The sequence below is a fragment of the Penicillium crustosum genome, assembly GCF_028827405.1.
Source record: "Penicillium crustosum strain IBT 35664 chromosome Unknown utg000001l_segment0_segment0, whole genome shotgun sequence".
NCBI classification, from domain to species: Eukaryota; Fungi; Ascomycota; class Eurotiomycetes; order Eurotiales; family Aspergillaceae; genus Penicillium; species Penicillium crustosum.
Window position 1 is genome coordinate 3,851,235 of NW_026623122.1, and position 13,420 is coordinate 3,864,654.

Here is a 13,420-nt window from a genome sequence, read left to right on the forward strand (position 1 = left end):
GTGTTTTAACGAGCGGTGTGGGTTGGATGGTATCTTGTCAGGTAGGAAATAAGTTGCTTTCTTTGAATTCACTAGATGATCAAGGCTGGAATAATCTGATCTTTGGGCATCAAGACGCGAAGAGGAATCTCAGAGCACTGGAATTTGACGTTAGTCTTTTGTGTTCTTTGTGTTCTGTGTGCGAGCTCGACCAGTCCGTGGAGGCTGGGGTCCTCTGGGAATTGGAATTTCAAGTCCCAAAAGAAAACTAACGAATTCAGCAGCATGGGAGGAACTGACCCTTGGATGATGCCTTGAATCCGATGTGTTTTGTCGATGGTGGGGGTTTGCAAACATCAAAGGGAAAATGGCCGTTATCGATTCCAAAAGGTTATCGTTTGCTTTGCCGTCGGCCTAGCAACGGATGATGCCTCAGGCAGCCAGGCACATTTGACTATAAACCGGCACATCTACTTACTATCCGCAACCATTATTTCTTGTCCATGAAGACGAGGTCGCTTATATGCTTCTCAAATATCTAAATACCTGGTGAGGACTCAATGATCCACGTTTTTAACAGCCATGCCCCTTTGGACCACTACGTGTGTTGATACAGAGCACACTTCGCTTATGGAAACCTTTCACTACCTTGAACTTTGAACTTTGGGCTCACATTGGCAGGTAGCTATCAGAGGCTATATATGGAAAAGATATAGTGTCTTCCGGAATCACCTCGAGCGAGTCATCTACATGATCAGATTATGGAAATTACAGTTGACAGATGCCAAGTCCTTCTCCATTTATAAATTCACTCCCAGATTACTCTCGCCTTGATCTATCTCTTCATTTCAACAACACTACTCTTCAGTTCATCACTATCATTCAGCTCAACACCATACCTAACTCTATCTCTCTTGTCTTCTTTCCAGAAACACAATATCACCACCATTACGTCGAGAGAATTGAAATCATGGGCTGCCTCTTATGTTCTATTCTACTGCAGCATTTGAAGGCTATCTCGCTACGCTTGGTCCTTCTAGTTTTTGGTCATGAGCAGCTATGTTGAACCAATATACCTATAGTGCCCAGAATGATCCAGCAGTGTTGAAGGTCAAGGTATATGAGCTCACCATTAACCGCTCATTTGCTACCATCCAAATCCAACCTAAAGAAACTCCCCTATCGATGAACACAGCCAGCTCTGGGTTGTCAACTTTGAGAAAATGGAAATTCTACTGGCTTCCTTTACTCGTTTTGAGTAATTCATCCATTTTTGCCCTCTAAAAACAGCGAAAGGAAACCAAACATCTTCCAAGAGTCCTTGAGCCTGGAGCTACTTTCCCGTTCCCGCTATGTGATCAGGTCCGTTTACTGACCTTGGTATGCCTGGGTTGACTTCTTTATTTGTGTATTATATCACGCATGGGTGATATCGCAGCTTCAGCATAGAGCACCCACAAATGACTGAAATTCCTCGTGGAGCTGGAAAATAAGAACCGGCTTCCCCAATCGCCCATCTAACTCTTTCCGCTAGTTCTCCTTCCACATAGACGGAACACTATATATCAAGGTCAGCTGGTAGTCAGTAAAGGTCTATTATACCTATGTACTCACGAAACCTCAATCACAGCACATTTCCCACCCTGAACAACATCCGTCGCCTCCTTGATAGCAGGATCAAGCTCGCTTTGCGTGGTAACTGTCTTACCCCACGCCTTTCCGGCTGCAGTGGCGATTCCGGGGTAATCGGGAGAAGGGTCGAACGAGATATTGAGATCTGCGGTAAATCAGCTCACTGTGCAAAATATATTTAGCTTAAATCTGACTGACCTCGTCTATTTGACTTCGACGATAACCCCTCCTTGTGGACCAGAAGCGCAGACACCTTTGGTGCATTCCATCCGCCGTTGTTGAGCACAATGAGGAGGAAAGGGATATCGTAGCGTCTAGCGATCCAATAGACACTTTCCATCTGTGAGAATAAGTAGACTCCGTCGCCGACGCTGGGTGGTTATTAGATAATTGATATGTGCTCTGACAGTTGTGAACACTTACATTGCACAAATGAATGAACCGGGCTTGCCTAGCTTGACGCCCAGCGCTGCACCACCTCCCCATCCTAGACCACCTGCGCCGCTAGCAACCAGACTTCCGGGCTGAAATTTCATTAGTATTGAAGCAGCCGTTTGGAATGAGTACATTCATACCTTTGTCAAGTTCAAATGGTGGATGAGATGTCCGGCATTAGTTACAGCCTCCAAAACATAAATAGTGTCCTTCGGGAGAGAATTTCGCAGCCTTGATGTCAGGTATGGTACACTGACTACACCATCTTCCGATGGCAATTCAAGTGCGTGTAGGGCTTCCCTCCAGGTTTTGTAGTTCTTTGAACGCTCCTCAAACTGCAGGGAATACTTGGCCTGATTGATATCCTGTTGATCTAGGAAAGAATTAATTTGCTCAAGCGCAATTCCACAGCCAACCTTGAGCTTGCGAGTGGCGTTGATTGAAAAGACTGATATATAATTATTAGCAGGAAAGTAGGCAAGGGTCAGACCTGCTGTCGATATGAGAACTTACGTGGCATCTGTTGCTTCAGCGGATCGACATCTAGATGGAATATCTTGGTGCCTGCAGCACCTGTCAGAACATGATCGAACATTGCTTTCTGGGTATCCTTACCCGCACGAGGCTTCCCAGCAGTCGGAATCCAAGGTACATCACAATCAAGAATAAGAATAACATCAGCTTCAAGAACCTCCGAATGAGTAGTGACGGTAACACCGCGGTATGCTTCATGGTCACTTCGCAGAGAAACGTCCGAGCCCACCATCTCCACGACGGTTATTGGAAGCTTATCACAAAGCTCAGCCAAGAGGGCCGGTGCTTTATGATTCCGACCAAGATAACTTGTGATAACAACCGGTCGTTTTGCGCCCATGAGCGACTTGGCAATTAACTCCACCTCTGTTGTTGTCAGTGATGTGAGGTTATAGATTGGATGGGTACCATCTTACCTTGCTCTGGCAATGCACTTGGAGTGATTGAACTGAGAATCTCCCCGTCTAGGCTTTCTTTTCCCACACGCTGCAAAGCAGATTTGGTTAGTAGTCATTTTAATTCATGCGAGGACTGTCAATACTTACTTCCTCGAGTACCTCTCTCGCAGCCATTAGATATGCGGGGCCTTTAGGATCAGATGTAGCAAACTGCAAAGCTCGCGAGACCATCTGCTTGATATTGCGTCCTGTCTTGATTTCACCTGTGTATCTGCAGTATTGTCGGACAATCGCTGCTTGATCGGGTACGTCTTGTAGCCAATGGATAAATCTGTAGTAGTGTTAGTAGTCGCAATGTAAAATGTTTGTCATGCGCTAGCTTACTCTGTTCTGGAACCCAGCATTTCGCCATTCTGGGTAAAAGGACTTAGGCCAGCAAAGCACAGGACAGGAACTCTGCTAACGGAGGCGTTATGTATGGATTGTCCCATAGCAAGAGTGCCGCAGTCAACGTGGACAATTACGCATTGCTTGCGAGAAGTTAGCGAATATCAATTGATATGATGGACACAGTCACCTACCGGAACTCCTGTAGCTTGGGCATATCCCAGTGCAGCTGATAGCGCAACTAGCTCAGAAGGACAGGTAATGATGTTTGGAAAATTAGTTTTGTTTTCTAACCATAATTTAGCCCTGGTTGTTTGAATAATATCTCCGGTACTCACCTTGCTTAGCCTTGATCATGGCTTCCAGCATCGCGGGATGGTCGCTCCCCCTATCGGATCGGTCAAAACACATCAAATTAGTGGTTAATACAGGGACTCACAGGTTGACAAAGCAGTGAGTGATGCCGGCCTCAGCTGCGAGAAAGGTTAGCCTTTCCAACCTGTCGAATGGACTACGTGGTGCCTTCATCACATACACAGCGCCTCGAAGAAATTCTCCGCAGCCGATGTGAGGCTGCCATCTTTGACAATCTCGTCCTCGTCATCGCTCTCTACCTTCTTTCGTTTTTGGGGTACTGTATTTGTCGACTTCATTATGGATTTCCGGATGTCTTGCAATTGGGTTACAATTGGTAGAGGGGATGTCCGAGTTTAAATGTTTGAATGTTTAAATATCAGCCCCTTACATGTCTTAAATGTCTCTATGCAAGCTCCGTATACCCCGCATGGCAATATAGTTAGATTCCCAAGGTCAGGCCAATCATTTGCAATTGTAGATCTTTTAATTCCGCCATTTTATGGGGCTATTACATTGGAGTACCCGAGGCGTGATCGGCATTTGTATACGGCATTGGTATCTCGGAGTCTCTGCGATTGGCCTAATATTTTGATGAAAATGGTAAAACTCCATCGATCCACCTTAAAATAGCAAAAAATAGCAAATTCTATGAAACCCAGGACTCCTTATCGCCCATCATGTGTCCCATTATCGCCAGTTTGTGCAAAATCCCAATATCAAAATTCGCCGTTCTCATATCAATCATCAATACCCACATAAAAGCTCAGATCTCGCCAATAACGCTCTTGAGTATCTCAGGCAAAATAACACCCGCATCTCCCTGGAAGAACCAGTCACCGTAATGAAGCTCACCCGGTGTATCCTTGGGGTCCATATTACACACAGCAACTCGGGCACCCTGTGAACGAGCCTCATGGACATACCCCGCAGCCGGCCAGATCCTCGCACTGGTGCCAATCACCAAACATAGGTCGATCGGACCCGCCGCGATCCACTTATCGACAGTACTGAGCGTTTTCTCCGGTAGGGGTTCTCCAAACCACACAACTCCAGGCCGGAGCAAGCCATCCTTGCATTTCGGGCATTGAGGTAGGTCCTTTCTGTTCACTGCGGCGATGGGATTGCTGGCATCGGATATGTCGATTTCGTTGCTTGTCTCATCTAGTGCCTCTACGATCGCTTTCGACGCTTCCTCGCCAGTCTTGTCGGTCGCAGAGGGGTTGAGGCCTGAACTCTTCTTTGGGATTTCGAGGGCAGGAACTATGGGGTCTGTGTAATTGTCTTCGCTGTGGTTGCAATAAAAATTGGTGCATTTTACGTTGAACAGAGTGCCGTGAAGGAGGTGTAGTTGCTTTGAGGGATGGCCCGCTCGCTGGGAGAGACCTAGAAGAAACGCGAGGGATTTATTAGTCAAGAAAAACAAAATGTCTCGCCGTACATTCATACCGTCAACGTTTTGACTCAAAGTGATGAAGTCTTCATTCCTTCGCGATAGCTCCGCTAAGGCGTAGTGTGCTTTGTTGGGCTGAGCCTGCAAGGCCATGTGTCGTCGATAGCTGTAAAACTGCCATACCAGACCAGGGGTCTCATCGAAGGCTTCTGGAGTCGCGAGGGAGGTTGCATCGTGGGAACGCCAGAGTCCGCCTGCGCCACGGAAGGTGGGCAAGCCTGATGATGCTGAGATTCCAGCTCCAAGAAGAGCAACGATACGTTTGCAGCCTCCCAGATATTCAGTAAATGACTGGAGGTCAGCAGCTGGCACAACGCTTTTTGCTGAAGCCATGGCCTTTGTGTGACAGGGGTGAAGTTGGCAGAGCTGAGCTTATCGAAGGGAGCTGAAGTGGAGACGCGGGGAATTTATACCGCATCAACACCTGATCTATAAGGCGTCACAATAAACAATCAGACATCCCAATCACTTCATTAGTATTTATTAAGGGTTAATTTACTGGTATCATATTTCTTTTTTTCTTTCTGTCCCGGGAGAGCAAAAAAAAATTACAGTTTAGCAGGAGTTATCTTGTCAATTTTAGTATATTATAGTTCAATTCTATTCTCCTAGACAGGTCTACCAATCCAATAAAAATATATTACTGAAACTAATACTCGATATGGGTACGTAATAAGGGATTCAATGCAGAAGAGAAATTGCATTCCTAATCAACTGCTAAGTTGTAGAAGCCTCGCTAGTAGAACTATGCAGCATATTTCAAACCAAGAGCCTCTAAAGATATCCAAGCTCATTTTCAAGACTGAGTACTCTGGAAATACAGCAAGAGGTAACCTACTTGCTACATAGAGTAGGATAACCAAACAGAAATAATTCAGCCAATCCCATTGCCCTTAAACCGGACAAACCCAGCACTTCCCATACTAGTGAGCGGACCAAATGCCTGCACAACGCCATTTACAGCCACCGAACCCAAACCACCTGCACCTGCACTTTGTCCTGTGGCAAAAGGTTAACAAAACTTACCGCTAGATGAGTATCATGTCTTGGAATGGTAAATACCTACAGCAACACCACCAGCGTTGAATCCTAGACCCGAAGAATTGGGGCTGTTACCAGCACTGGGGCAGCGACAACGGCAACCCCTCTAGTCCCAGCTACAGCATAGGCAGCTAAAGCGGGGTTCTCAAAGGCCTAAGTGCCTGCCTATTGGATTTCAGCAATTGGTTACAAATTCGCGATGTATGAGACCGAGCATATATATATTTGGGTCGTCAAGTTTAGAGCTTGGTCAAAAAGAAACATAATCTAGTGCAGATACTATCTTCTTTACGTGACTGGAGAAGGTTTGTATCAGAGAGGTGATTTGCTATGTACAAATTATTTGTTTCTTGGTGTACATATGTAGTTTGGTGGTACAAGCTCAGCCTTATCAAACGCGTGCGTGTAACGTTAGCGCGCGTTTAGTTAATATATCATTGAACACGTCCTCCCGACCTTTAGCTTCACTTTCTATCAGTTTCAAGAATGGTACCTTTGAACATAGGCGATGAGTTGGATGGGAGAAAATCCGCCTTGATAAAGAAATCCCAGATTCAAAATCACGACCTAACAAACCTCACTCCAAAACCCCGCCCCAGGCCACTCACTCCACCACTTCCGAACAATAAACATCTCAAACCTCAAGTCCACTCAACTAGTCATGGATGGCGATTATCACTTTCAAAACTTTCAAAACGACGCGAGCAGCAATCTACCTTCGAACAAACCCAGTCTCCTCTATTCGAATGTCTACCTACCGAAGTCCGACTTCTGATTTGGGAACATTATCTTTGTAGCTGTATGCTTCATATTGTCCTACCAAACCAGCACAAATGGAAACGATTCCAGAAGCAAATTGTTGGGATTTTATGCAGCGAAACTCGTAATTTCTGTCCATGCAGTCATCATTGCTGGGGACCGCTTGCTCGTCGGCCTGTGGGTAGCGCAGTTACCCACATGAACTATGGGTCATATTATCACGAAAACTCCGAGTGGAATTTTGATACGAGAAAAGTCAATTTTGTACCACTTTTACAAACCTGTCGAAGAGTGTGAGTACATATATTTCCATCAATGTTCAAATATAACCAACTAGTAGTATACCAGATACTTGGAGGCCATTGATATCATCTATCAAAAGAACACGTTCCTCTTTAACCACACTGATACAATCGTTGATTTTTCGAATATACTTCTACCACATCGCATGAGCCTGATTCGTACTTTGCAGCTCAGTTTTCCGGACCCTGGCGGTCCAAGTTGGAAGGGATGCTGCCAGGTTCTCGCAACGAAACTGCCTGGTCTGAAGACCTTGACCATTCATTTGTATCCACATGTCACAAATCGTTTGGATGATTGGCTTATACCGCTACATCAGATTCAACAACCCACAGTCTTTGAGGTCATGCTGATCAAGCCATGGTATCTGGATCCGCAATGGGAAAAGTCAATCGGACTTGTTAATGCGCCCTTTCAATTCTCCATTGTTGATGCACAAAGGCACGGCTTGTTGAAAACTAAGGGGAACTACTCTGATTTTACAATTGAGAACTCACAGTCATAGACTGATTGAATAAACTGAAAGTTCATCAAATTCCTCTGACTCAATTTTGACTCTAAACAATTCTCAAATTCTCAAATTCTCATTCACCCTCCTCCCCCCATGTCCCCGGCTCATTTCACCTCCGTTTAAACGCTCGCACCGTCGGCACCCATTAGGCTGGGCGGGGGAAGCTGTGTTCCCTGTGTGCTTTAGTCAGAGATGCTTATACTTCGTTTCTTGTGTAGGAAAAGAGATGCTTACCATTCCATAAGTAGTCTGGTGCACCTGAGGTACGGTTTGATACTCAACTTGGTGAAAGGCCTCACTGTCCGGGTTGACATTGACGTGGACCTACAGGTCGGATTCACCAGTCTCACCACGGCATCTAGCAGTCTTCATAGGGCGGGTCGGCAACTCCACGTTGTTAACATCCTTTCTCTTTGGGTGAGCATGGGGCAGTTGCAGGTTGTCTTGCATACCAGCTCCGCCGGCCAAGCCAGCACCGAGAACACTGCTCTCGTCAACACCCTCCGGCTTCTGGGTGGCGGCATCGTCAGGCGTGTCGATTTCCATGGCATCCGGGTTGGTAGGAGTAAGTGAAGGTTGGCGGATGGAACTGCTGGCTAGGAGATGGGATTCCAGGTCTTGTTTGAGCCAGTTCTTTCGCAGGTCTGCTTCAATCCGGAGTATTTCCATTGGAATTTCTAGGGTACCGTCCTGAAAAGCATCCATCAATCTCATCTTGGCTGCTGCTTTGCTCTTCGTCGGCGCGAGTCCGAAATGCAGAAGTTGGGCTTCGTACCAGTGGTCTTGATAGTCGGGTACGTTGGTTTGGTGGCCAATTGGTGCAGTGAAAAGGACATCCAGCTCGGTATCCGTTGCGCGTGGGTGGACCTCGCCGGAAGAGGTAGTTACGTAGAATTTGCGGCCGTTGAAAGCCCACTGGCCGTGATAGACAGACGCCATGGTTGATAGAGTGATAAAGGAATGGATGGGAGTAGTCGTGTTGAGAGGGAAATGAATATGGAGTCCTCGGTTTGGTTGAATACTTCGTGTAGCAAGTGTGTTCAGAGAATTAAGTCTCAGTCCGAGCATATGCGACTGGTCCGAGAATATGGGATTGTTGACGCCGTATACATCGTCGTTTTAGTACGTACGTGATACGGCATTATTTATGAACGTACGTATCTTTGGAGCATCCTACTTGATATCAAAGTGGTTCCTCTAGATAATTGAATATTTCCTTTTATTTGGTTTATCAATATAACGTCGGATCTTCTGTTTTCTAAATGTTGATAACTGGCACCGCTCACTTTATCTATTCGGGCATGGCATTGGGAGACCAAGTTGCATATAGTTCACCCGCTTAGAGCTGAAGAACCCATAGGCAGCGTGTCCTGATACATTTATTTATTCAGGTAGACATCTGGGTTATAGAACTACTTATCTTAAGCTAGATGATAGAGATATAAAATGGGGTCCTTACCCAGCGTTACGATCCGCCGCAGTTCAACGCAGTTCAACGTCGCCGGAGTAGAACACGACTCGTGTGCAGAAACACTTCTGCCCCGCGCGGAGGCGGGCCGGAGACCTAAGTCAGACGAGAGAAGGAATGGGAAGGCAGCTAGGTTATGGGTCAGCGTGTTATTCCTGCACAGCGCATGTCAACCAAAGGATATACCGATCAAACAACCGCTGCAACAGCGAAAAGATGTGACGCCCTTCGGCCAAAAAGCAAACTACGATTATCTAGATCAGGTTGGTGGCAACGCTATTCATGACGGAGCCGCCTTTTTCTCTGGCCAGACAAATGAGCTCGCTGATGACGAGTGGGTGGGCATTTATTCTATAAAGAAGGGTCAGACAGAGGCCAGAAAGGAGGCTAGAAAAGAGGGCAAACTTAATGGAAAGCGGTATGTAAGAATTGAAAGGAAACATCAATTTATCAAACGCTTTATAGACCAATAATTTATTCATGGATGTAATGAGGAGTTCTTCATAGGACATTGCTTTGTAGACTACATATGGGGTACATATGTATCATTCCAAATAAAGTAGCAACATGTGTGTTGAGTTCAATCAGCTAGACTTATTCCTTTTTGGTGCCGAAGCCCTGAATCCTAATAGCTTGGTGTAACTCGCGTGTTCCAATGCCGAGCAAGACCGCCCACCTCTTTACGAAATTCCTCAGTGATTTCTTATCTTCTTCGGAAATATCAAAGCCGCGAAATCTCCAACAATATCCATAGCCAAAAGTACAATGACCAACTCCAAGCTTGCGCATAGGATCAATCTTGCGCTTACGACAACAGCCACATCCACGAGCACAGCATCCTTCTCGGCCAGCACAGTCTTCAACAAGCACACGGTGCATATACCACCTAGCATGAGACCGCCAGAGCTCAAACACGCTTAGTTGAAACCCATCCTGTAGCAAGGATCGGCAATGCCACCATCTTTGCGCTAGAATCCAGTGTTGAATATTCAAAAAGTCAAGTCTTTTTTTGAGAATCTTTGATGAGGCTGTCGGGTCCTTCTTTGATAGATATCTCCTCTTGAACCACTTCTCGGAGGTCTTCCTCTACAAACAGAGGCTTGTGCGAGATATTCGGAGGCCTATACTCGTATTCATTCCAGTGTTCCACCAAGCGATATCTTTGGAGAATATTTATTTCCCCGGATTCTTCGAGGCGGGTTTCCATAGGGGTCTTGTCACCATTTAAGCCCCCGCACGCTTTCATATATGCTCTAAGCTTGCCCATTTCCACTTTTTTGTGACCTGATGATGTAGGAAAGAAGATGGTATCTCTGAGATTTCAACGTCTGTAGTTGAGTGAACTTGATAAAAAGGGGTTCCCGATGAAATTCATGTGATGTGTTTATATGAAGTCAGTTTATACCTGCGATACCCCTAAAAGGTTGGTTGAATACTTGGGTATCTAGGTAGCTCGTGTTGACAATCAAAGCGTAGATCGGGCCAAGCTCTAACGTTATAAGATCTTCCCCACCTTCAACTCCCAACTTCCACCTACCCCATTCCATCTACTCCCTTCTCCTTCTCTTTCCTCTCTTTGTACCACCTTACACAATGAATCCAACTTCTCCAACACACTCTCCACAGAGCCCCTCAACTACAAATCTACAAACCACACCCAGCCATCGCCCAAGCCCGCGCCAACCCCAGAGCTCAGGCACACCACCCAACGGCTCCGCAAACGCCCCGATTCCAGATGATGACCATGGCGCCGATCTACCGATGAATATGTCCGCATCGGTCATGCTAACCAATTTACCCCGTGATGCGCACCAGGCACTCGCCGACGTGGAGAGTATTGATTCGGGGAAAGGTAACACCCCGCCTTTTCCGACGAGCTTTGGGTTGATTGGACGACCGCGATGTCAACAAATGGGAGATTTCAACTAACGATGATTCAGTTACTGTTCGCTTCCAGCCTCTGCCGTCAGCACCGATTCTGAAAAACCGCGTGTTCAAGGTTAGCGCTTCTCAGAAATTCGAAACGGTTGTCAAGTTTCTGCGTAAGAAGCTGGACTGCAAAGAGACCGATTCTGTCTTTTGTTATGTTAATAGTGTGTTTGCGCCGGGGCTGGATGAAGGAATGGGTGGACTATGGAGGGTAAGTGTCAACTCGACTATTCTACCATATCTACACATGACAATTTAAAAGCTAACTTCATAATAGTGTTTTAAGACGGACGACCAATTGATCGTCGCTTATTCAATGACGCCAGCATTCGGCTGAGCAAGCTATGAACAACCAGCGCAAATGCTGAATGATGCTATGTACAAATGATGATGACAATGCTTAATACAGAACATGCAAGAAATGGTCATAAGAAAAAGATGGCAACCAGACACATCATGCTTCCCGGAAGACCTCATCCACCGTTTTCTGGAACCCAGCAAGCTCATCCTTCGGAATCGGATACGTGTATTCCTCTGAAGGAAACGCCCGACTCTTAACCTCATCGCGATACAGCGAAATACCACGCGCAGCCTCATCCCAAACATCCGCATACTGCTTAACAAACTTCGGCACGAACCGACCAGGCTGGAAATTCCCAGTCATGTCAACCTGCACCAAAACCTGTCCAGAGCAGCCATTCCCAGCACCAATGCCGATAGTCGGGATCCGCAGCTTCTGCGTGATGATCGATGCAACCTCCGACGGCATCGCCTCAAGCACAAGCATGAACGCGCCAGCTTCTTGCATAGCCAATGCATCGCGTAGCAGCTTCGTCGCGCCGAGAGCCGTCTTGCCTTGCACACGGAAGCCACCGAGGGCATTCTGACGCTGTGGCGTGAGACCGACATGGCCTACTACCGGAACACCGGCTTGTGTGATGCGCTTAATTGTGGGCGCGAGTTCTTGACCCCCTTCCAGCTTGACGCCGTGTACACGGCCTTCCTTGATCAGGCGCAGAGATGACTCAATGGCTTGTTCCGCACAGACTTCATATGACCCCATCGGTAGATCTCCAATCTGGAATTGGAACACGGCTTGTTAATTCATGGTACTGTGGCGCTGGCCAGTCAAGGAATCCCGACAACTTACAATGAAAGCGGCTTTCGTCGCCCGCGCTACACTTCGACAATGCAGAATCATCTCTTCCATAATGACCTCTGTCGTGTTTTCCAGCCCAAGAGCTACCATCCCTAAACTATCCCCTACCAAGACCATATCCATCCCCGACGCATCTGCCACATGAGCACTGGGGAAATCATGCGCCGTAAGCATCGTGATCGGCTCCCCCTTTTTATGCATGTTCTGGAGCGTCTGGATAGTAACCTTCTTTCGCCCTTTTCCATTCTCACTGGGTGTTGGCGCGGAGTAGGAACTATGTCGGGTTTGGGAGAGGGAGTGTGGGGTCGGTACGTGGGAGGACAGGGCAGGACAACGGGAATTGAGAAGGGTGTGTGTAGCTTGTGTTCGAATAGCGGTAGCGGGGATGACTCTCGTCCTCAGCAGCGACGAAGAAGCGATTGCTGTGCGCCGTAACGCAGAGCTAGGCGCGGACATTGTGTGGGTGTGTGATTATGAAAAAAAAACGGAGTGGCGCAATGCACCTGACGGCACGATATCAAAACACCGAGATTGTGTATGTCCAGTAAGTATATATCTCAATAGTTCCTCGGTGTACACTGTTATATGCACTAGTTGTATCTCATGGGAGCTGTAGAAGTGGCGATAACAAAGGGAATGGCGATGACCTCAGCGGCGAACTGAAGGTTTCCAATTCAGGTCGCGCGAGAGGAAAAACCGAAGAGCTTGCGGGTTTGTATATGAGGAATATGTCCGGAGCTGTCGGTTTTGTATGTTCAGATATCCTTCTGTCCGGACTAACGTGCTGGGTTATGCGGCGTAGATGGGAGCATCAAAAATTCCTGAAGGTGAAGATCTTATTTACTGCCGCTGATTACGGGGCCGAGTGCCGAGATTTGCGGGGCTGTTATGTAGGCAATTGGATTCAGGAACGGTGCATTTAGTTGGATTTGGTGCCTACGTATATACCCAAGTGTAATAAATGTCTCTTTATGAAAGGAATACTCCATATCAAGCTTTTATTATGTTGATACCAGCCTTGGAAGCTTTGGGATGCATTTTCCTTTGTGCTCACCGCCTGGCACTACTACCACCGCCTGCA

The 13,420-nt window shown here is 46.8% G+C and overlaps 9 protein-coding genes across 9 annotated transcripts; 4 read left to right on the plus strand and 5 right to left on the minus strand.

The window, feature by feature from the left end:
- Positions 1–71: 71 nt before the first annotated feature.
- Positions 72–470, minus strand: N7487_001438 (uncharacterized protein; the record flags this gene model as incomplete). The annotated part of the gene is made up of 2 exons (XM_056869186.1): positions 72–292; positions 458–470. 2 exons carry the CDS (start codon positions 468–470, stop codon positions 72–74), a joined length of 234 nt encoding a protein of 77 aa, XP_056733970.1.
- A 1,039-nt stretch (positions 471–1,509) lies between these two features.
- On the minus strand, positions 1,510–4,018 carry N7487_001439 (uncharacterized protein; the record flags this gene model as incomplete). The annotated part of the gene is made up of 13 exons (XM_056869187.1): positions 1,510–1,537; positions 1,594–1,756; positions 1,810–1,982; positions 2,035–2,135; positions 2,187–2,494; positions 2,560–2,946; positions 2,997–3,066; positions 3,126–3,309; positions 3,363–3,508; positions 3,560–3,654; positions 3,704–3,753; positions 3,805–3,838; positions 3,901–4,018. 13 exons carry the CDS (start codon positions 4,016–4,018, stop codon positions 1,510–1,512), a joined length of 1,857 nt encoding a protein of 618 aa, XP_056733971.1.
- A 467-nt stretch (positions 4,019–4,485) lies between these two features.
- On the minus strand, positions 4,486–5,505 carry N7487_001440 (SIR2 family NAD-dependent protein deacylase; the record flags this gene model as incomplete). Its single annotated transcript, XM_056869188.1, has 2 exons — positions 4,486–5,105; positions 5,169–5,505. 2 exons carry the CDS (start codon positions 5,503–5,505, stop codon positions 4,486–4,488), a joined length of 957 nt encoding a protein of 318 aa, XP_056733972.1.
- Positions 5,506–6,699: 1,194 nt separating this feature from the next.
- N7487_001441 (uncharacterized protein) lies at positions 6,700–7,777 on the plus strand (the record flags this gene model as incomplete). The annotated part of the gene is made up of 2 exons (XM_056869189.1): positions 6,700–7,265; positions 7,321–7,777. 2 exons carry the CDS (start codon positions 6,700–6,702, stop codon positions 7,775–7,777), a joined length of 1,023 nt encoding a protein of 340 aa, XP_056733973.1.
- A 125-nt stretch (positions 7,778–7,902) lies between these two features.
- On the minus strand, positions 7,903–8,722 carry N7487_001442 (uncharacterized protein; the record flags this gene model as incomplete). Its single annotated transcript, XM_056869190.1, has 3 exons — positions 7,903–7,956; positions 8,018–8,081; positions 8,112–8,722. 3 exons carry the CDS (start codon positions 8,720–8,722, stop codon positions 7,903–7,905), a joined length of 729 nt encoding a protein of 242 aa, XP_056733974.1.
- A 507-nt stretch (positions 8,723–9,229) lies between these two features.
- On the plus strand, positions 9,230–9,741 carry N7487_001443 (uncharacterized protein; the record flags this gene model as incomplete). The annotated part of the gene is made up of 2 exons (XM_056869191.1): positions 9,230–9,669; positions 9,717–9,741. The coding sequence occupies 2 exons, from the start codon at positions 9,230–9,232 to the stop codon at positions 9,739–9,741; spliced, it is 465 nt and encodes a 154-aa protein (XP_056733975.1).
- Positions 9,742–10,016: 275 nt separating this feature from the next.
- N7487_001444 (uncharacterized protein) lies at positions 10,017–10,479 on the plus strand (the record flags this gene model as incomplete). Its single annotated transcript, XM_056869192.1, is given in 3 exon segments — positions 10,017–10,124; positions 10,142–10,231; positions 10,249–10,479. The coding sequence occupies 3 exon segments, from the start codon at positions 10,017–10,019 to the stop codon at positions 10,477–10,479; spliced, it is 429 nt and encodes a 142-aa protein (XP_056733976.1).
- Positions 10,480–10,844: 365 nt separating this feature from the next.
- On the plus strand, positions 10,845–11,517 carry N7487_001445 (ubiquitin-like protein ATG12; the record flags this gene model as incomplete). The annotated part of the gene is made up of 3 exons (XM_056869193.1): positions 10,845–11,103; positions 11,192–11,391; positions 11,458–11,517. The coding sequence occupies 3 exons, from the start codon at positions 10,845–10,847 to the stop codon at positions 11,515–11,517; spliced, it is 519 nt and encodes a 172-aa protein (XP_056733977.1).
- A 117-nt stretch (positions 11,518–11,634) lies between these two features.
- N7487_001446 (3-methyl-2-oxobutanoate hydroxymethyltransferase ECM31) lies at positions 11,635–12,795 on the minus strand (the record flags this gene model as incomplete). The annotated part of the gene is made up of 2 exons (XM_056869194.1): positions 11,635–12,258; positions 12,331–12,795. 2 exons carry the CDS (start codon positions 12,793–12,795, stop codon positions 11,635–11,637), a joined length of 1,089 nt encoding a protein of 362 aa, XP_056733978.1.
- Between the last annotated feature and the right edge of the window lie 625 nt (positions 12,796–13,420).